This window comes from Aethalodelphis obliquidens, unplaced genomic scaffold (assembly GCF_003676395.1).
Source record: "Aethalodelphis obliquidens isolate GAN/ISIS:26980383/991018 unplaced genomic scaffold, ASM367639v1 scaffold8, whole genome shotgun sequence".
Taxonomy (NCBI): Eukaryota; Metazoa; Chordata; class Mammalia; order Artiodactyla; family Delphinidae; genus Aethalodelphis; species Aethalodelphis obliquidens.
In genome coordinates this window covers 2,294,159-2,314,874 of record NW_020837952.1, presented here as the reverse complement: position 1 = coordinate 2,314,874, position 20,716 = coordinate 2,294,159, and the positions used below count along the sequence as shown (strand labels likewise).

At 52.0% G+C, this 20,716-nt stretch overlaps 2 protein-coding genes across 7 annotated transcripts in view; both read right to left on the bottom strand.

Annotated features, from left to right (window-relative positions):
• Positions 1-440: 440 nt before the first annotated feature.
• SMARCD1 (SWI/SNF related BAF chromatin remodeling complex subunit D1) lies at positions 441-12,211 on the bottom strand. Of its 3 annotated transcripts, none has more exons than XM_027106236.1 (13): positions 11,817-12,204; positions 10,977-11,164; positions 10,652-10,694; positions 10,433-10,555; positions 9,824-9,946; positions 8,637-8,753; positions 7,245-7,346; positions 6,792-6,953; positions 6,614-6,711; positions 5,246-5,381; positions 3,525-3,647; positions 2,300-2,401; positions 441-2,168 (listed from the first exon to the last, which is right to left on the bottom strand). In XM_027106236.1, exons 1-13 carry the CDS (start codon positions 11,991-11,993, stop codon positions 2,115-2,117), a joined length of 1,548 nt encoding a protein of 515 aa, XP_026962037.1. In that variant the 5' UTR covers positions 11,994-12,204; the 3' UTR covers positions 441-2,114. The 3 variants fall into 3 exon arrangements, with proteins under 3 accessions (XP_026962037.1, XP_026962038.1, XP_026962039.1); XM_027106237.1 differs by having other exon boundaries at positions 455-1,050; positions 11,817-12,207; XM_027106238.1 differs by lacking the exon at positions 9,824-9,946 and having other exon boundaries at positions 456-2,168; positions 11,817-12,211.
• A 942-nt stretch (positions 12,212-13,153) lies between these two features.
• ASIC1 (acid sensing ion channel subunit 1) overlaps positions 13,154-20,716 on the bottom strand; it is a 24,580-nt gene continuing 17,017 nt past the window's right edge. For 2 of the 4 annotated variants that reach the window (XM_027106232.1, XM_027106231.1), the window contains 9 exons: positions 18,632-18,782; positions 17,870-17,997; positions 17,424-17,574; positions 16,990-17,046; positions 16,370-16,523; positions 15,876-15,967; positions 15,599-15,678; positions 15,406-15,510; positions 13,154-15,249 (listed from right to left, as the gene is read on the bottom strand). In XM_027106232.1, the coding sequence (XP_026962033.1) occupies positions 15,145-15,249; positions 15,406-15,510; positions 15,599-15,678; positions 15,876-15,967; positions 16,370-16,523; positions 16,990-17,046; positions 17,424-17,574; positions 17,870-17,997; positions 18,632-18,782 (1,023 nt within the window). In that variant the 3' untranslated portion in view covers positions 13,154-15,144. Of the gene's footprint in view, positions 15,250-15,405; positions 15,511-15,598; positions 15,679-15,875; positions 15,968-16,369; positions 16,524-16,763; positions 17,047-17,130; positions 17,575-17,869; positions 17,998-18,631; positions 18,783-20,716 lie in introns of those variants that run through there. The other 2 variants (XM_027106234.1, XM_027106233.1) reach the window with 2 other exon arrangements.

Below are 20,716 nucleotides of genomic sequence, written 5' to 3'. Positions count from 1 at the left end.
GGAGCCCTGGGAATCCTAGAGGAGGCTCAAGTTCATCAAGTGTAAGGGACCACAGGTACCCAAGGACAGCACCCTCGAGCCAGCAGGTGCCCTGGGGAGTTCAGAAGGACAAGGGAGAGAATGGCAGTGCCACTGTCTTGTTAGAATCTTCCTTAACGGGAACTGAGGACAGGACTCTCAGATCCAGTGATGAAGCCCACTACTCCCAACCAGCACCTGGCCTGCTTGGAGCACTGGGGCTGACAGAACAAGCTCTAAGGTGAGAACCTGAGGTCCCCAGGGTAGAAATCTTGTTTTTCACCATATCCCCAGTGCCTAGAACCACAGCTGGCATACAGCAGGTGCTCAACAAATATCTGTCAAATAAAATGAACAAACACCATGAGCATGGCTAATGGTATCGAAGAAGAAAGCTCAGGGAAGAGCTCTCCATCAGTAGGTAGGGGGACCCATCCTTCAGAAGATTCTTTTATTAAAACTGGGTGACATCGATAAGGAGACAGTACAAAAAAAATTTTGGTCCATGAAAAAAACATAGTAATTCAATTAATAAAAAGTTATCTTCAGGGACACTGTGGAGGAGTGCTGAGCTTCCTTCTCATGGTTCCAGCCCCAGGGACAGAGGCTGTCTGTCCAGTGTCACTCTGGGGAGAACCTTTCAAGGGAGGGATGGGATAATGACAGGAAGGGGAAGACAGGGAGGAAGTTCTGCTGTTCCCAGTGTGGGACAGTCAGGGATACAGGGCTGGGGCATGTGCTCGCAGAAGCCTGAGGAGGGGGTGGGGAAGCAGGGGCTTTGTCAGTTTTGCGGGTTTAGAGCCCATGCTGAACGGAATTCCCCCTCTGTGCCCAGCTGTCTCCCACCCTGCTGTGTTGAGTCTGCGAGCCTGGGACATGCTAACTCAGGGGTGATACAACCTGGAAGAAGAATTTGAGGCTCTCCTGGAAAGATGCAAAACTATCTCAGTTGCAAGGGGCCCAGATCACAAGGTCCTGCTGCTACCTGAGGGGTCTGAAGCTTTTGAGGGCAGGGGCTGGGTAGTCACAATCCTGTGAGGCAGGGAGAGGGAAGAGTCACAAACCCAACTCAGAGCTATTCTCCAGCCCTAGGCGCTTTCACTCCTCAGTGCCCTAGAAGTCACCAGTGGGTGTCAACTGGGCAGACAAGGGACAGGAAGACAGGGATGGCCCAGGGCTTTTACCCGTTTGATTTTAGGCCTGTTTCTCCATGAAAGGATGGGGGAGGCAGGGTGGAATGAATGAATGAGTCACACCTCCAAGCAACAGCAGGAAGGAACAGCCTCTGCCAGCAATGACAGTACCCTAGGTGAGGGCCCTTGGGGCTCTGACAGGGAAAGGCAAGATTCCCCCACTCAAATGCCCTGGGTTAGGACAGGTAGGAGGGAATCCTAAGAAGCAGCTACAGGGAGTGTGGTGAGAGGGAGCAATACTAAGAGAACAAACTCCAATACTGATGTGGACCCCCTACGAGGGAGTAAGAGAAGCACTGAGTCAGCAGGCCAATCCAGAGGGCTGCGGACTGACCTGGGGCTCAGTGGAGCCCAAGAACCAGGATTCCTCTAGTGCTAGAGGGCAACAAGTGAAGGGACAGTTTGCTCCAAACCTGTGGAGGGAAGGTAGGAAACTGGATTCTGTTATCAGGAAAGCCGAGATCAACTAGCTTATAGAGTGCCCCCAGGCCTGAGTCTCGGAGAAGGGGCTAAAGCTCCCACCTCCTGGGTCTCTGAAGGGCAGGATCAGTGTAGCTGGTCCCCTTGAAGACCACTTGGCCTTAGGCCCAATCCATTCAATGCACTGATTACCACTACGGGTTCTCTCTCTAATACTATCTAGAGGTCCTATGCAGACCAGGGGAGGGTACAGGCACATGGGAACTTTGTGGGGCAAAGGGAAGCTGGGGGTAGGAAGGGATGGGGTGGGAGAAGAAGAGGGTAACAGGTATCATGTGAGACCCTCTTCATTCTGGTGTTGTCCTAGAACCAACAGCATCCCCTGGAAGGCCCCAAGCAAGACCAAGGCAGGTGCTATGAGGCAGGCAGCACAGGGCCCCAATAAAGAAATCGGTGCAGCCAATCAGGGCTGTGGGAGAAGCCCTATGTGTTTCGGATTCCCAGGGCTTGCTCTAATTCTTGTCGTCTCTGCTGCACCTAAGGAGAAAATAGTGGAGGGAGCGGAAGATGAGACAAACCAGAAGCTGGTACCTAACACCACTGACCCCCATCAAGGGTGCAGACCCCCTGCCTTTTGTCAGTTTCTCCTGTGCACCCCAGGTGCCTACCTTGGAGTAGAAGTATCGGCACACGGCCTCCTGTGCCCAAGGCTGGAAGTAGAACTCAGCTCGGCGCTCTTCCTCTGGGTTACCCACCACATCAGTCATGGTCTGAGGGAGATGGGAGGGGGAAGACACAGAAGAGACTGGTTTCCTTTCTTGCATCTGTTATGGATTGAATTGTATCCCCTAAAAGATGTTGAAATCCTAGCCCTCCCAGTACCTGTGAATGTGACCTTATCTGGGAATAGGGTCTCTGCAGATGATCAAGCTAAGATAAGGTCATTAGGGTGGGCCTAATCCAGTATGATTGGTGTCCTTATAAAAGAGGAAACTTAAGACACAGAGACAGACATGCAGAGAGGAAAGATGATATGAAGACACATGGAGAACACCATCTGCAAACCAAGGAATGCCTGAAGCTACCACAAGCTAGGAGAGAGGCCTGGAACAGACTCTCCCTCCCAGCCCTCAGAAGGAACCAAACCCTGCTGACAACTTGATTTCAGACTCTAGCCTCCAGAACCATGAGACAATACCGTTTCCCTTGTTTAAGCCACTCAGCTTGTGGTACTTTACTATGGCGGCCCTAGCAAACCACTGAAACAACACCCAAAGTCGCCTCTGCTGTCAACAAGTCATTCCCTTGTTCAGGGATCCTTTCAGGCACCCCCTGTCCCTTGCTCCTCTTCTCGGGCTACCTGCAGTCAATAACCACAGAACAGGCGAGCACTGAGGACACATCTCACACATTCTGCGCTCTTTCCTACCTTCCTGCCTGAGCTTCTGGCGCTCCCCTCTCTGGGATATAACTCAAATCCCAAATTCTCCATGAAGCCTTCCCTAGCTATTCTAGCCTCATCAATCTCCGTTCTCCTTTGTATTACCTTTTTGATACTGGTGAGTTCCAATAATGTCTTACATGATTTACTACTTTTTAAATCACAGTAACATGGTTTCTCTGAACAGAATGTGTGCTACTTTGAAATAGATCAAGTTTTCCACTCTGTATCGCCTCCAATACGGTGCACAGTGACAGCACATAGTAAGTACTAGATAAACACTTGATGGTTCCACCTCCATTTCCCTACTTAATTGTAAAATGGGCCCTGGAACACACTAAAGAAAGTCTGGTCCCTCACTTCCCCCCGGCTCTCCATCTCATGCTACGGAAACAGAGCAAATGTATGCCTCACGGATCTAAGTCTCTTTACACCTGTCCCAGGTTCTTTACCTTGAGGTCCCGGCACTGGGACTGAAGCCAGTCATTGATGAAACCCTGAGGGTCTCTGGCAAAGCTCAGCATGAACTCTCGCTGGGTCTTCAGCTGATTGATAGTTTCTATCGTCTCATGGATCTGAAAGGAAGAAGGAAGCTCGTAACATTTTCACACTGGGGAAATGCAAAGTTAAATGGCAGGCAGTGTGTGACTTCTTGTGCCGCTGCCAACCTAAGAACAGAGTGCAGCCCACAAATGGCACTGCTGCCCCACCTGCTCAGGCGCTCGGCATTCGCTTAGCAGGTGATATGCACCGTGTCTCTATACACCCCACGTGAGGGAAGTTTTCCTTTTAGTCTCCACAATGTCCACTGTGGATGAGGCTACATGCTAAACATTTAATCCACAGCATAAATGGGTCCTGAAACACTCTCAGGTAGAAAAGAAGTGGTACAGAGAGCTGTCTCAAAAGCTGTGGTCCGTGGGTTTTGTTCTTTGTCCTCTTCTCATTCTCTATACTCTTCCTGGCGGTTTCATCTACTTGTATGTCTTCCAGTACCACTGACAAGGTAATGAGTCCCCAGTCTGCAGACCAGAATCCATTTCCCAAACTCCAACCAATCCACCTGCTTGACATCTCAAGGCACCTTAAACTCTCCAAAACTAAATACACTACCTTTCCCCAATACCTGCTTCTCCTCCTGTTCCCAATCTGAATAACTACAACTGTACACCTCAGCTGAAAACCTGAGGGTCGTTGTAATGCCTCTTCTCCCTCACACCTCACACCACTGTCTCCATCCAGTGTCCAAATCCCTGCAAATTCACCTTAACACCTTCCAAATCTACCTACTCATTTCCATCCTCACTGTCAGGACCGTAAGTTTAGGCCCTCGACACATCTCACAGGCATCACTGCACCAGCCACTTAACTGGGCTTCCTTCCTCCACATCTGCCCCCATTACAGTTCACTCCCCACCATCCTGCCAGTGATCATTCTAAATGCAAAGAGCACCAGGCCCTCCAGTTTTCAGGACAAAGTCTAAACCAGTTTTCCCCGCAAAGCTGCTTCATGACGAGGATTCTGCTTCCTTATCCAGTTTCTTTTCCCCAGCACCCCGAGCTTTATCTAACACAGTAAGCAGCTTGTACTTCTTGAACATGCCAGGCTCTCTGCTCATCTTTGGGCCTTCATATACCCTGCTCCCTCTTTCTGGAATGGCCTCTGCCCCCCAAGCCCCTAAGCACCATCCTCCTTTCTCCCCTTTCATTGACTCCCATGTCGTCCTTCAAGATTTAGTTGAGGCATCAGCTCTTCCAGGAAGGCCTCCCTGTTCTCCTTTGTGTTCCCAGAGCCTTTCTGGCTTTACTTGCATGGACTATGTCTGATAATGGTATCGCTAATAACAATAGGAGCAGCAGCTGCCACTTGTTTTTATGTGCCAGATACAATGTCATGTCTTTGCATACACTGTCTCATTTAATCCTCACAGCAACCTTATAAAAATACGTATTATGGTCTCTATTTCGCAGATCAGAAACTGAGGCTCAAAGCTATTAAGAGGTATAGCCAAGGATCAGAACTCATGTGTGTCTGGCTCCAACCAGCACCAAACAGAGTGCCTAGCATTTACTGGGTGGCAGTACATTTTGAATGAATATCAAGAATCAAAAGAAGCCAAGAAGCTGTGACAGAGGGCTGGTGGCACCCAACTACCCAGGGCATGGTCCCTACCTTGTTGTCTAGAGTAGCAATCTCCTGCTGGCTGGCAGTAGACAGCAGAAAAGAATTCATCTGGGTCTTCAAGGTATCATCCACTTCCACATCAATGTCATAACAAGCTGTCTTTTTCTGATCATTCGGGTCAACACTGGGGAGGAAACCAAAGGGGCCTGGTAAAGGGCTTGTCCCCTAAGACCTAATTACACAGGGTCAAAAAGATGGTCTAAGACTGAAGGGCAAGGAGCTGACTGCAAAAGGGCACAAGAGACCTCTTCGGTGTGACGGAAAGGTTCTGTACGTTCCTTGTGGTGACAGCTACAGGATGTATACATTTGCCAAAAATCATCAAATTTTATTTTAAGTGGGTGTAATATATTGCATATAAACCTCAACAGAGTTAATTTTTTTTAAAAACTCAATGGTAAAAATTCAAATGTTACAAAAGATATCCAATGAAAAGTAAGTTTCTCCCTCCCCACAAGGAGACCATCACTACAGTATCTTCTGCATCTTTCCCCCTATTAAACTAAAATTGACCCTGAAAATGAATTCAAATAAAACACATACCACGCAAAATAAAAAGTGGCCTAACTTTAAGCCCATGAATACGGGACAAACTAGCTTCTACTGACCCAGTGTATAGGTTGTAGGAGTTACTATTGGCTGAGTGATGATGCTTCAGGGTCTAATGAAAGGAAGGCTAATTAATATGGAATAAGGGAAAGAAGGCAAAGACTACATCCAGCCAGAAGACATGCTGCTTTGAGGAGAAGGTGCCTTCCTTCACTCCATATCTGCCTAGAGATGCCCTGCTCATCCATCTTCTGAGCAGAAAGCAGATGGAGGTAATGGAGTTGGAGTCTCAGCTTGGAATGTCCTACCACCCAGAGAAAAGACAGTAGCTCATCAGTGATGAGCTGGTAAATGTCTAATAACTGATTCTCCAAAAGAGAAGAAGAACAAGAACAAGAACAAGAAGCCCTGACTTGTAGCATTTGCTGATTTCTGTGTTTTAAATATTCTCGACATGATTGATTTCAAGATGCCAACATTACATCACTGATCAAGGAGCTGGGAAGGGATGTGCAGTAGCACATCATTAGATGGTATTTCCACCATACAGACACAACAGACAGAAGTAACCTCGATAATACAAACACCAGTAAACTAATATAATAATTCAGAGATGATGAATTTTTGAGTATATATTACTCTTATTTCTAATATAATGTATTTAACTGCAAGTTTGTATAATTTAACCTTAAATAACGACTGTGTTTAACAACCTGCTTGCAAAATCCCTGAAGATTTTGAGAACTGACTTGTGCAGCTGGTGCAAGCCAGCTCCAGCACACCACTGCCTTGCACACACATGCTTACCTGATGACATGATTAATGATGATGGGCTCTGGTGGCATAAGCAAGGCGTGGAGCCGTTGGGGGATCTCTGAAAACTTCATACGCTGAGACTCAAAGATCTGCGGGAAAGAGGAGAAGCAGCTAAGAGCACAATTAGTGCTCCAGTGGACTTGAGCAAAAGAATGGGTCCTTTTCTTACCTGCTGGAGGTACTTGTCACAGATGACAAACTCCCGCTCGTGTGGGTCCTGGAGCTTATGCGTCTTGATATATTGCCACAGTGCTTGAATGATCACTGGACGGGTCTGGGTGTGGATGCCCAGCAGCCGAGCCAGACGAGGGTCTAATTTAAACTGAGGAGGCTACAGAGAACCAAAGAGTTTGGGATGAAGCTAATGAGCTGAGTCTATGTGCATTATGAGGTGCCTGGCATGGCCATACATTCAAGCCAGTCAACAGGCATTAATGCGGTGCTTTCCCTGGGGCAGAAGAACACTAACAGGAACTCAGAAATGACCAAGACCCTATCCCTATATTTAGGGAGGCAACAGTCTGGCGGCAAATTACCCACAACTAGACTTAAACCTTTAAATGTCAGACTGCTGATGGGATGTGGCTGTGAAAGCTGGACCCCCTCACATCACACAGAATACCTGGTAATCCAGCATCAGCAGGACAGTACACCGTACATTCACGTCTCCTGGCCGCTTCACCTGGAAGCCATCTGTCTCCTGGGTAGTGGCGGTCCTGTGCCACTACAGAGAGGAAGATGTCAGGGGGTGCTCTCCCAGAGGAAGAGCTGGAGTGGGAGGGAAGAGCTTCTGTAATGACTGAATATTCAACTTTGATTACTGAAGCTACTGGAGAAGAGCAACAGCATGAGACATTTTAAAAAACTGCACATGACTTTGGGATTCCTGTCTATAAGTCGACTGACTTTTTCATTATGACTGCTCAGGGTCACATTTAAATTAGCCTGATCTTTCAGTGATAATTTTATCCACAAAAATGGATAATATACATGTGTATAGTAAAATAACATAGCTATCATCGATTGGGTACTTACTATGTGCAGGAGTATTCTAAGACATTTACTTGGATTATCACATTTAATCCCCAAAACACCCATACGAGATAGGCACCATTAAACCTATTCTACAGATGAGAAAACTAATGTTTAGAAGAGTGAAGTAAGCTGCCTAACGTCAACAGCCAATAAGTGGTGGAGCTGCTATCTGAGCTCTGGTGTGTCAGATTCTACAGTCCACGTTCTTAGCCACTATGCTCTACTGCTATAAAGTTAAGTTCAATATATTTACAAATTTCTATTGATTCTATGACTTACTTCCCTTATTAGATGGTAAAGACCTTCCCATGTCTCTTAGTGGTTGAGGTTAAGGGGCTGCAGCTACACTGGCAAAGAAAGGAGCAGGTTAAGTTCACCTGGAGCCCTGGACTGTCTTATTCTGGTTTTGACTATATCCCAAAGAATACTGTTGCTGACATAGTCTTCAGAACACTATGTAACCAGGCATTACCATAAAAATTTTTGATGATTTGGAATGTGAATCTAAACAGAGCAGGAACCAAAAGCAAGTCCCAGATCTGTAAAAGTAGCCTTGGCACAAGGACTAGAACCCTTAGTTAATCCCCTTAATCACAGCACTTGTCACCAGGAAAAAGGTTGAATGGTGTGTGGATAACTACATCTCACCATTTTTAATAAGCAAGATGCAGAGATGGCTTGGCATCTGTAAGAGGCCTCCATCAGAATTTCCCTTGAAAGTGGGGGCAGCAACCAAGATAGTAAAATTTAAAAGGTGGGACAAGTCAGACTGCAAAAGCTCTTGGGTCCAAACAGTACCAGAACTGAACAGCTAGTGCCACCTGGAGGCCAACGTGCAAACTGCGTTGGAGGAATTGTACACCTGGGGTAACCCTTTATTCATACCTTCCCCTTTCCCTAGACATTAATGTTTGGCTCCCAAGTCCATCATCCTCCAGTCATAAAGTCAAAGCAAAGCCTAGAGGACAGAACTACTCACTTCCACCAGATGGTTATCTGGCCCATACAGGTCTTTGTCCAGTTCGATCACCAAGGACTTAAAAAAAGAAGAGAACTTCCTCTTTTGTTTGGTGGCATCATATTTGGACAAGGCTGACTAGAGGAGAGAGAGGAGAGGTCACGTTAGAAAAGGCCAGAAGAAATTCCCCAAAACAAAGTCCCATAATAAAGGAACCCACAAAAGCAATGGGAAAAAAACTCAGAAATGTCTTCTGAGAACCTCTTAGGAGATGGCAAGGTAGCTGCCTGTGGATACTGAACAAGTCACAGTAGCAATGAACCCTGAAGAAGCAGCCTATAACACATACAGGGTGACTGACGTACCCACCTCATTTCCCCAAGGGAAATGGGGCAAGTTAAGCCAAACCTCTGCACATAATAAAGCGAGTCTAAACAGAGAAAAGTCTGACTCTACAGGGGAAATGAATCACAGGTAATAAAAAGCCAGAACAAAAACAGCTTTATTTGGATCACATGCCACCACCGGGAGATGGACCGGACCTATACAGAGAAAAAGGAGGCTCTGACACTCAGCCCTGGTTCTCCTGAAAAATGCATTCATGCTGGCTCGCCTGTGAACAGCTAAAAATAGAGAGCCAGAGAGTATAAGGAAATGGCAGGTGAGCTTCTCCAAGGAGCTTCTGGGGTGGGAAGTTTGGGGGCTATCACCAGTCAGCCGATGTTCCCATGAAGCAACGAAGAGCCTGTCAGAGAAATCTACCCCACGTAAACTGTGAAATGTCTCCAATGGAAGCTGGGAAGATGGAGATGCCACAGTGGAGATCGAGGACCTCAAGGACTCAGAGAGGAAAGCATGGCCCAAATGCTAAGTGCAAACTCACTTGGTTTTAAAAAAAAAAAAAAAAACTAACTGAAAAATCTGCAGATACTGCCAAGTCCAATGGCTAGCAGCATCAGGAAGGAGGTAAACGACAAATCAAATCCCACGACAAGAAGGTTCTCGATATGATACCACAGAGGGGGCCAAGCCATGGGAGCCAAAAACAAAGAACCATTGTATTTTAGTACAGGGAACACAGTGACCCTCTCCCTGCTGTTCCCAACAGGAGCCGTAAGCACCAGTCAGGCTTCCTGCCAACCAGACAATACTGCTTGTTCCCAGCAGCTCCCACCCTAAATGCCGACCACAGTGGACCTTGAACTCACATCCTCCAGGAGCCGTCCTTCTACCCGAAGCTCCCAGGAAGCCACCGTCCCTTCCCCATCCTCGGCATCTGACTTAGCCGGATTGAAAGTGTTAGAAATGAAAATTCGCAGCTTCCGTTTTTGCTGAGGAAGGCAGAAACAGGATTGATAGTGGGGCTTCAGTGGTTTGATGTTGAAGACAAGGGTCTCCCCAAACCTGAAAATGACTCCTAACAGACTGGCTTACTGTCTACCCAGTCCTTGGGGTGGGTGGATGGAGATTCCACCTAGAAGAAGAGTACAGGCCACTGGCCTGAGTGCAAGTGCATTCACCAGGATGTCAGATGGACGGAGTCATGCAAGCTGCCAGGTTCCCAAGGTGGCAGAGCAGTTGTAGCAAAAACACCAACAGGGTGTATTTCTGGTGCAAGAAATATCAAAAGCCCCTCCCCCTTCGCTGTTCTGTTCTTATGCTTCTAATGTAATTCTCAGTTAGTAGGCAGAAGGGAGAGATGTAATTTAAATGCCAAGGAGAGCTGTGCTACGCCTTTGATTTCCCATCCCAAGCCTGCTGAAGGTTCCCGCGTCCTCTCCTTTGGCTCTCTGCCTTGCACTCTCCTGCGTTGTTACCTTGATGGGACGTTTCAAGGCCTCCTGGATATCTAGCCGTTTCCTCATGATAGTCTGGTCCAGTTTCCTTTCAAAAGCCAAGAGATCCATATAGGCCTGGGATTCTGGTACCAGTTCACGAATCTTAGGAGCAGAAAGATATCATTGGGATCTAGAGCTGACCACCTCTATTCTCAAGCTCAGCATACCTTCAAGAAGACCTATATAGCCTGGACTCACCCTTTGAGGTAGAATTTTGTCAGCCATCTTCTTTTTCTTTGCACTGTTTGGAATAAACACTCTTATCAGGATGGGATGGAACTAGCCAGAACATGAAGACAGGCTGTCCACACCTCCGTTTATAGTGAAGTGAAGGAACTGCAAAGCCTGTCTCAAGTCAGACACCCCCATCCCCCCAAAACGCAAAGAATTTTCAAGAATGAGCACCGTCTGCTGACACAGCACCACCACTTCTTGGTTGAGGGACTCCCACCACCTGCATCCTCACAGGCCTCCTCCCTCCCTCCCTCCCTCCCTCCCTCCCTCCACCCTGGGGTCATCTTACTTGTGGTTCCGATTTTGGACCGCCTGCTGCTGGACCTGCTGGATCTGCTGAGGCGCAGGTCTCTTGCGGGACTGGTCCATCCCTGACTGGGCCAGGCCAGGTCGGACTGAAGGGTTCCCCCCATAGCCAGGGGGTCCCATGGAAGGTCCCTGAGGTGTCATTCGGCTGCCTGGTAGCATACCTGGTCTCTATACAGGGGAGAGGACCCAGAGATGTCATCGCTTCCCCTGCAAACCCCACCAAGAAAGGCAAAGTGGGGGAGGCCTGAGTTCTTTGAATGAAACAAGGCTGAGGGGGTGGGGTGGAGCACAGTGGTGGGCTGGGAGGAGAGCCCTCTATCTCTGTGAAATCTAGATAACTGGAGCTTCCTCAAATATAGCCCCAAAGCTAAGACAGCTAGATTACACTCAAATTCTCCCCAGTCTATTTTGTATCTGGCGCATTGGACATCTCTAATTCCACAATTGCTCAGAGAGTACTGCCAGCTACTGTCTCCTCAGAAGCTGACCTCAATTTGCCAGCTACACCTTCTGTATTCCTCTGGGCGCTGGAGCTGCCTAGGCCCTTTTGCACACAAGCTCTCACAGGCCCATGCTTCGCCCCACTTCTTCGTCCACCCTGGTTGTACACCCTGACTCCCCAAGAAAACAATGCCCCTGGGAGCAGATGAGGATGCTAATTGCCTCCCTTCCCTTCCCCGCACTACCTCCCTGCACCCCAACTCACGGCCCGAATCCCTCCCAGGCGAGTCCCTCCTACTCCTCCCCCCACCCCTGTCACTCCCAGGCCCCCGCACGGCCCCGCCCCCGTCCAGCGCGCCCCTCCTCCTGCCGCACTCACCGGATAGGCCGCTCCGGGCATCGGGGAGCGGTACAGCCCTTGACCCGGCGCCGGGCCCATTCGCACCGGAGGCCCCGGAGTCCCGCCCGGACCCAGGGCAGCCGCCGCGCCCGCCCCTCCTGAAGCTCCGGCGCCGCCGCTCGGAGCCACAGACTGGAAACCCGCCCGGGCCGCCATCTTTCCCGGAGCCGCTGCTGCAGCTGCACAAAGAACCGGAACCGGAACTCCCCCCGCCCCCCGCGCGCCCCCCGCGCCCCCCGCGCGCCCGCCCGTCCGCCCGGCCGGCCCGCCGGCACGGGAGGCTCGGGGCAGCGAGACTGTGGGCTAGGGGGAGGGGGGGGGACAAGCGGAAAAGGCGTGTGACCACTCCCTCCAGCCTTCACGGTCCGGGAGGGGAAAACCATAGAGAGGAGCTCTGGGATAGAGAGGCCCTGCGAGCGGGCGCCCCCAGGCCGACGGAGGAAGACAAGGATCTGGAAAGGGGGACCACAGCTCAGGGTGATGGAGTAACTGCTTCATCTTGGCGCAATGCGTTTAACTTTACAAAGCGCTGATTTTCCTTTCCTTCTCTTCCTGCTCTAAGCCCAGCGCGCTGAAGAGGAGTATGCACTGTTTACTCCATTTTACAAACAGGAGAGATGAACTCAGAGAGTAAATAACTTGGCAAAGTCAACCAACAAGTTAGCAGTAGAAGTCGAAACATAGAATCCAGATCTTCTGGTTGATAGTCCGGGGCTCATTCCATAGATAAAGTGCCTCAATAACTACCTCACGTTCGAACTTAAACCCAACTTTCCCCGTAACCTTTAACCTAACCTGCTTCTAGATTTTAAATTTATTTTGAAGTTTGACTCTGACCCCTCTCCAAAGAATCCTTTGTGCTAGGACTTCTCTTTGGGATCTTTGTTGCCTTTGACCTCTTCCTCTTCCCCTGCGCAGTGGTTCAAACCATTCCTGGTGTGATGGTCAGCCTGTCCTATCCCAGGAAGACCAGAGCATCCCTGCTCCCGCCTCCTTACTCCGGCCCTGATTGTTTGGCCCCAAGCCAAGCTCGGCTCTAAGCACTTAGTTGGAAGGCCTAAATACTATTCAAATAAGAGAAGGATGAGGGCTTCCCTGGTGGCGCAGTGGTTGAGAGTCCGCCTGCTGATGCAGGAGACACGGGTTCGTGCCCCGGTCCGGGAAAATCCCACATGCCGCGGAGCAGGTGGGCCCGTGAGCCGTGGCCGCTGAGCCTGCGTGTCCGGAGCCTGTGCTCCGCAACGGGAGAGGCCACAACAGTGAGAGGCCCGCGTACCGCTAAAAAAAAAAAAAAAAGAGAGAGAGAAGAATGACACTGAAGAGGAGATAGTTAAAACCCAGTTTATTAGACCAGAGGCATGCGTCACCCATAGCCCTGCCTGCTGTTCTCCATCCGGAACACACCCTTTGGCCTTGCTCCTGCTTCCCTCTGGAGAAGTCTGATCTCTAAGGAACTCCTAGGAGCCAAGAATTCCCAAGGATCCTATATCCTCACTCTCCAACTGCAGGCCAATGCACAGGTGACCTGCCACAGGTCTTGTTCTGGGGTTGGAGACTGAGACAGCTGGGCAGAGAAGGCCTGTGAAGGGGCAGGGCTCTGGCCTGGGAGGAATGCCTGGTGGAGGGGGCATGGCAGGTACTCTACCTCGCTGGTTTCTCTTTAAGGTAGGAAGGGAGGGACAGAACGGCAGAGCTTTCAACTTCCCCTCTAGGCCTGTCTCTTTCTTCCCACTACCAAACTGTACCTTACCAGAAAATATAAGTGGTGGGCTTGGGTATTAGGTGAGCAAAGAGGCCTGGGCATCCAGAAGGAGGCAAAGGCCACTGACTGAAGACCTCAGCCTCTGCCTGTCAGCACCCCGCTGCTTCAGCTGCAGAAGTCATCAACCCACAGCTCCCTCTGTCTCTGCAGATCTCAATCCCATGGGTAGGGGCTCTCTCTGTAGCAACCCCCTTCCATGGGGAGGCCACAGTCAGCTAGGCAAAGGACATTGGGGTGGGTGAAGCAGGGGTGGGAATGTTAAGGCTGCAGGGAGGGCAAAGGGTACCCAGGTTGGGGAGAGAAGGTGAGGCCAGAAAGAGGCAGAGCTTGTAATTCACAGCTTCCTTTATGTCGCCACCAAGACAGTGCGAAGGTTACAATGCGCGTGTCGTCTCCTTGTGCTTCTTAGAGGGATGTGTGTACACAGTACAGACACCAGGGGAGAATCCAACTCTTTATACAGGCGAAGGCATTCAGAGACCAGGGAGGGGGTGGAAACACAGAAGGGGAACTTGGGGTCAGAGGGTGGTTCTTAGAGACAAGAGGGGATGAAGTAGAGACAGAGTCAGGGGAAAGTATATACAGAGATATAGCAATATAGAGTCTGTATCATATAGAAATAGAAAATGCAGATGAAGTTGTTGAGAGAAGCAAATGACGTTTCGGGAGAGGACTTGGGAGAGTTCCATAAGAAAATTTATGGATGTGGCCCTCTGCAGGGGCCCCTGGGAGAGGGACCAGTGAGGTTAGGCACCAGTGCCCCTCTCCCTGAGCTGGAAGCCAACCAGCTGAATCTTTTATGGGATGGCAGAGGAGGGCCGCCTCTTGGGATATCTCTCCAGCAGCTCTGGGTGGGGGTGAACTTGTAGGTATCAGGATGTGGCCTACAGCACCAGGGCCACAGCTTGTCCCCAGTGCCACTTCTTCAGGGGATTCCCCACCCCTACCTCCCTAGAGACTTCACACTGTGTGGGGTGGTGGGGAGGGAACAGACATGACTCGGGATCCTGCCTGGAGACTTGGGGTTGGGGGCGGTCACTGGGCTGAGAGGGTCTCTTAAGGCTGGGGAAGCCCCCCCTACTAGCCCTCCCCTTCAAGGTACATTCTCTGGTGTGGGGCCAAATTCCAGACCCCGAGGATCCCCTCCACCCCCCACTGGGAGGGGGCTTTGGTGACTGGTGGCAGCAAAATGTAGGTGGACACTCAGATGACAGACAGCCAGACAGACAGAATTCAGGCTGGGAGCTGTGGGAGGCAGCATGGAGCAGAGAGGGGCAGCCTGAGGTCACTCGCCCCGTTCTCTCTTTTTAGTTTCTGTTTTAGATTAGTTTTGTTAAAAAAACAACAAAAAAAACAATGGGTTAGAGGCAGGGAGAGGACTCTATGGTCAAGACTCCTTCCTCACCATAGACAAGAGGAAAGGACCGCCCAGGAGTGGGGGGCTGCCTTGGAGGGGGGAGTGAGTCCCCAGGGCGGGGCAGCTGGGGGCCCCCTTGCTCTCCTAGCCCTCCCCATCTAGGCCTTTGGTACAGCGGCCTGCGGAGCTCAGCAGGTAAAGTCCTCAAAAGTGCCTCGGGCCGGATGGTGAGGTAGGATGTTGGCAGCATACGTCATCCCGGCAGGATGGCCCCGGAGGCTCTCACACGGGTTCTGGGGGAACGGCACAGGACAGGCACTGGTTATCGTAAGGGCCACAGGTGCCGCTGGGGCATGGGGGAGGCAAAGGAGAAAAGGTGGCAAGGGGGTGGTCCTGGGGTGGTCGGGGAAGGGATGGGGCGGGAGGGCGCCCCTCTCTCGCTCCCTCACGTGTCTTTTGACGTCATCCAGGCTGAGGGCCACGCCCTTGTCCGCGCTGCTCCGTTTTGCCTCCTTCTGGCACTTCCCTCGTCTGCACAGCTTGTGTTTTATCACCTGGGAGGGAGGAGGGGAGGTGGGCGGGTGGGCGGGCTTGAACCCCGCCCCTCCCGTGGCCCCGTGCAGGCGCCCCGCCCCCACTTACCTCGTAGGCGTAGTCGAAGAGCTCCAGCACAGTGAGGATGCTGGCCCCGATGAACAGACCCATCTGGCCTCCAATGTCACCTGCAGGGGGCCCCACAGGGAGGTCAGTGGGGTCAGGACACAGTGGGAGCGGCAGAGCTCACTGGGGCAGGGGAAGGCCCCTGGGGCTGGCAGGGGAGGAGGCCTTGTGGGACGGAGGTGAGCAGCCTGCTTCGGGTGGTAAGGTGTCACACCATGCCCATGGCATGGGAAGGGGACAGATGCCATCAGCAGCTCACCCAGGAGTCCTGCGATCTCATAGGCCTTCTTCTGCTCAATGGTCTCATAGTTGAGGACTTCAAAGAAAATGTCCAGCACCAGGATGTTCTCCCTGCAAAGGGGTTGGGAGAGGAGACCTCGGATCAAGTCGCATCTCCGTCCCTCACTAGCTGGGTGACCTTCGCAAGTTATCCTCTCTGAATCTCAGTCTCCAATATCTATAAAACAAGATGCTGATGTGGATACCTGCCTTTTAGAGTGAGGATTAAACGCGATGGTGTAATTGAAAAGACGCTCCACGCACCAGCAATTGCGAGGTGATCCCAGTTACAAGCAATGAGGATGAAGAGAGGAGGAAAGAGGAAGGGGTGCTTCTCCTGCTTGTTCTGTCTTGATCTTCCCTCCATGCCCACCTCAGACTCTTTGGTTGCCTCCCCCATGTTATCTCAGTTTCCTCCTGTCTGCCAACCCCCATCAGAGCCCGCCCGTTACCCTTCACAGTCAGAGCCCTTACCCTATGTACTGCTCAGACTTGTTGAACTTCTTGGCCAGGTACTTGGCTGACGCTTTGCTGGGGATCTTGACCATGGACAGCTCCTTGCCATAGCGAGTCAAGTTGCAGGGCATTTCACACACACAGTACTCCTGGTCCTTCTCCACCAGGAAGTCTGTGCCAGCCAGGTGAGAGGTGCCAGTTGAGTGATGCCCTTCTGCCAGCACCTTCCCGACACGCACGTCCTGGCCCTGCCCAAAAGAGGCCTGAGCCCCCTCCTCTTTTTCTGACTCGTCCTTCACTTCGGCCCTGTGCCCAGCTGTGCTGGTCCTCACCCGGCCTCTCCATGGATATTCCTTAATCCTATATCTCATCCTCTCGGGGCCCTCCAGGGTCAACCAGCTGAGGTGCTTATGGGAGCAGATGAAGGCCACCCCTCCCAGATGACCCCTGTTCATTTTCCACAGGGGCCTCTAGAGATGCTATTCCCGGCCTTGCTAAAGTCAGACACAGGAGAGTTCAGGTGAAGCCTGATCCAGGAGTGATTTGAAGCTTCTGGGAGCTTGCTCTGAGACCCCTATGCATATGGCTGGCAGCGCCTCCTTCCCTCCCGCAGACTTCCCTGGGACAGGGGCGCTCACCCAGGGCAGGATCTGCACACTCCTTGTACTGCTCTGGAGTGCAGTATGGGGCATCCCCTAGAGAGGAGAAGAGACAGTGGTACAGGATGGAGATTAAAGGGGTCTTGTGATGCTGGTGGTACCGAAGGCCTAAAAGCTGGAAGCTGGGAGAGGGTGGGAGGGTAGGAATAGTCAGCCCCCAGTCTGTCCTGGAAGTGACCTACCCCAAAGTCCATACCCCCTGGACCCTTCTGACCCATCCCCATGGGTCCGGGCAGGAATTGAGGTCAGAGAGGCAAGAGCCCTATGGGTATGGACTGGGGCTGGAACTGGGGTGGAGAGAAGCCAGCTGGTCTTGCCTGCATGTTGGCAGGAGGTTAACATGCACGGGGTGCTGGTAAGGGGCAGTGCAGGCTGAGGGGCCCAGGACCGTGTTGGGAACTTTGGGGCCTGACCTGGCATGTGCACCATGCGGCAGTTACAGTTCTCCACCAGGTAGCGGGTCTCACAGTCGATGCGGCAGGCGGTAATGCTGTAGGAGTCGAAGAAATCCAAGTCCATGGTAACAGCTTTGCAGGTGCCCCAGGGCGGGGGCAGGTAGATGAGCTGCTGGGAGAGCCGGGGAGCTGGGGGGTGTGGGGACTTCTCCCCGAGTCACCTTGATGGACTTGTCTGACACGATGCAGAACTCAGGAGTCCTGCCCCCTCTCCCTGTGCAGCCTCTGAGGGTCTCCGAGTTTACGGAGCATCCCATCCGTTAGATCATTCATGCTCTGACTAGTCAGATGGCTACCCAGGCCCTAGCTCCCCCATCCCTCCCATTATTGGTTGCCCACCACTCCACCTCCATCATGAGCCTCCAACCACCCACCCTGGGACTGGCCTCCTGTGGCCCTCTCACCCGCTGCTCTTGACAGGCCACGAAGGTCTGGAACCCTGGGGCTACACCGAAGCCCAGCTGGTCGATGAAGGGAGGTTCATCCTGACTGTGGATCTGCACTTTGATGCCCGCTTCGAAGGACGTCTCATCTAGGGGAATGGGAGCGCTGTGTGTTGGGAGGGCTTCTTACTCCCTAACCTCCTTCAGAGCTGGGGGCACCCTACCTCTCCTGAAATAACCACAACATACACTGAGACTGGGGGAGGGTAGTTAGTCCAAGGGCCCCGGCCCATCCCCAGCCTCCTTCTGGGTTTACCAGCCCCGTGCTACCCTGTTGACCCCTGAATCCTACATACTTCTTTTCTTACCTGGCTTCAGTTACGCATCTCGGTGTTTCAAATTATTTCTCACTGTCTCAGAGGCTCTCCATCTCTCCCCCTCCTTTTCTCCCTTCTCCCCCACGTCTCTCTGTCCCAAGGCCCCTGAGACCAGACAGATGGCAGGCAGCCCAAGAAGAGACGGAGTTATTTATAGAGTGAGTGGTGGCCACGAATGGAAAGGGATGGCTGGTTACCTTGGAGAGTAACTGAGCCAGGAAGTGGGAGCCAGGGTAATGTGAGTGTGGCAGGCAGGTAGAGTGGAGGTGGAGATGGCAAGATGCTGGGAGGACGCAAGGAGAGCCCACGCCCTGCCTCAGGCCCACAGTAGAGCCCAGGAGCCCCCCAACGGAGGCTGAGGCCCGGAGCCACAGGGAGAGGGGCCCCCCTGAGAGAGGCAACATACCGGTCTCCCCCCACACGGGCAGGTACTCGTCCTGCTGAATGTCCAGCATGATCTCCAGCCCATTGCCCGTCCCACCCTTCATGGTCTTCAGCCTGGGACGCCCATCTCGGCCAGAGTTGAACGTGTAGCACTTTCCGTACCGTGTGAAGACCTGGTGGGAGCAGAGCAGAGAGCCTGAGAGTCCTGCCAGTACCCTCTGCCCACCAGGGACTGTCTCCAGACCCTCCACCTGGTGGAGTTTCAACCCTGCAGGAATGACCCCTCCTGAGCAGCCCACTCTCCATTTGTTCTCCTTCTCACCCATTCTGTCCTTCTCCCTGCTGTGTGCCCTGGAAGGCTGATCCCTGTGGGGTGCACTGCCTGTGCTCCTTTGCCACCTGGATGGGCTTCGGGTTGGGTTTGACCCATGGGAGGTATCAGTAAAGGCTCAGAGGACAGAAGGAGGGAGAGACCAGGGTATTTATCTGCAAGTGTTCTCAAGGTGGCTTAGACCCTCTGTGACCACAAATTCTGCCAAGAGGGCTCCCTGCATAGCACTGTTGCCTCTTGGTGTTCCTTTAGCTTGAATATGACAATTTCCCACTATTTCTAGGTGCCTCAGTCCCCCTCATTGGTTTCCTTAACTCTGCCCACAACTCTATAAACAGTCCCTCTGTTAGTCTTTTCGACTAAACTATCCGAGTGTTAACCTTTTTCCCGCTGGGACCCTAACATACACACCTCCATCATCTGGAGCCCCTCACTGCCTGGTCCCTCCTTGGGACCTCTCCTCAGGCCCAGGGCCTTCTGAGACTTCTCTTCTCTTCTCCTGGATTTCACCCCGGGCATCTGGAATCCTGCTCTCCCCAAGACCAAGCTATGCTTTATAGTTTCCTCTGCCATTAGTCCCTTATGTCCATCACTGTTCCCTTATCACCAGAACCTGAACATCCAGGACCTGGCATGTTCGTCAATGCTGGCGCAGAACTATGAGGGCGGCAGAAGGGATCTCAGCTCTGGGGACAGGCCCCCGACTCCATGCCACAGAGCAGCCCTTATTGCAGCCCTGAGTACACAGCCATGGAGAGAAAAGTGAAGCTATTCTTTATGGCCCTTTCCCCACAGCTTCCCAGAATGCCTCCAGGTTCCCACAAATGGGGTGAGTGTGCTTCAACTACTGAGAGATGGTGACAGAGTCCACCAAGCAAGTCATGAGGTGAATACAGACACAGCCCAAAGAAAGAGAGAGACAGAGTGTCAGGCTAGACTGAACAGGGAGGCAGTAGGGGTTACTAGTCAATAGAGTCTTTGCCCCCTTCCCCCTTCCTAGAACAACCTCCTCCTTCCCCCTCTGGAAAAGAAAACCAGTGCTATCCCCCATTTTGTGGGTGAAGTCCAGAGAGGAGGTAGAGAGAGAACTCCTAATCCCCCAGCTCCACTACCAGGCTTTGTGGCTTTCAGCCGCAGGGTCCAGGCTGGACACGCATCCCTGCCTACCCGCCTCCTGGGGATGTGAGGGACTCCTGGTGGCTGAGGCCAGCCGGGAGCTGCAACCTTGAGCTGGCTCGGAGGGCTGTGCTGCTGGTCGGTGGGCTGTGCTGCCACCTGGTGGTGCTGCCTGAGAAGTGCCTGCTCTAGCCTTAGATCCCGAGAAAGCCAGGTTGACCCCTTCCTTGGTCCATGTTCCTCTACCTCCTGGCCTGTCCGAGGCCCAGTGGCCAAAACCTCCATGTTCCTGTCTGTCTGTAGTCAGTCCAAGATGCACTGATATGATGACACCCACCTGCCCCTGCACTAGGGAAAAGGTGGGGGACTGAGAGATGGGTGTATGGGAAGGGAAGGCCTGGCATCTGGCACTTGTAGGGGACAGAAGGGGACCTGTTGGGCCAGACGGAACTGGAAGCTGAACTGGGGAAAGGATGGGGTGCTGCTTGGTCCCTCAGCAGGGAAGGCCCTAGACTCTCCTAGTGAGGGCTTCCCCTGGGAAGAGGGTCCCTGGCCACTTAGAGCTGGAGGGGGAGTGGGGAGGATTTAGAGGAGGCCTGTTATTCTCCCTCACCACACACACACACACACACACACACACACACACACACACACACACAC

Bases quoted from the DNA above. Each gene is read 5' to 3' on its own strand.
- SMARCD1 (XM_027106236.1), bottom strand. From the start codon at position 11,993: ATGGCGGCCCGGGCGGGTTTCCAGTCTGTGGCTCCGAGCGGCGGCGCC. The intron at 9,947-10,432 runs GTAACAACGCAG...TGCCTTCCTCAG, and splicing joins CCTTGAAACGTCCCATCAAG to CAAAAACGGAAGCTGCGAAT. The intron at 2,169-2,299 runs GTAGGCACCTGG...TTTTCTCCTTAG, and splicing joins GCCGATACTTCTACTCCAAG to GTGCAGCAGAGACGACAAGA.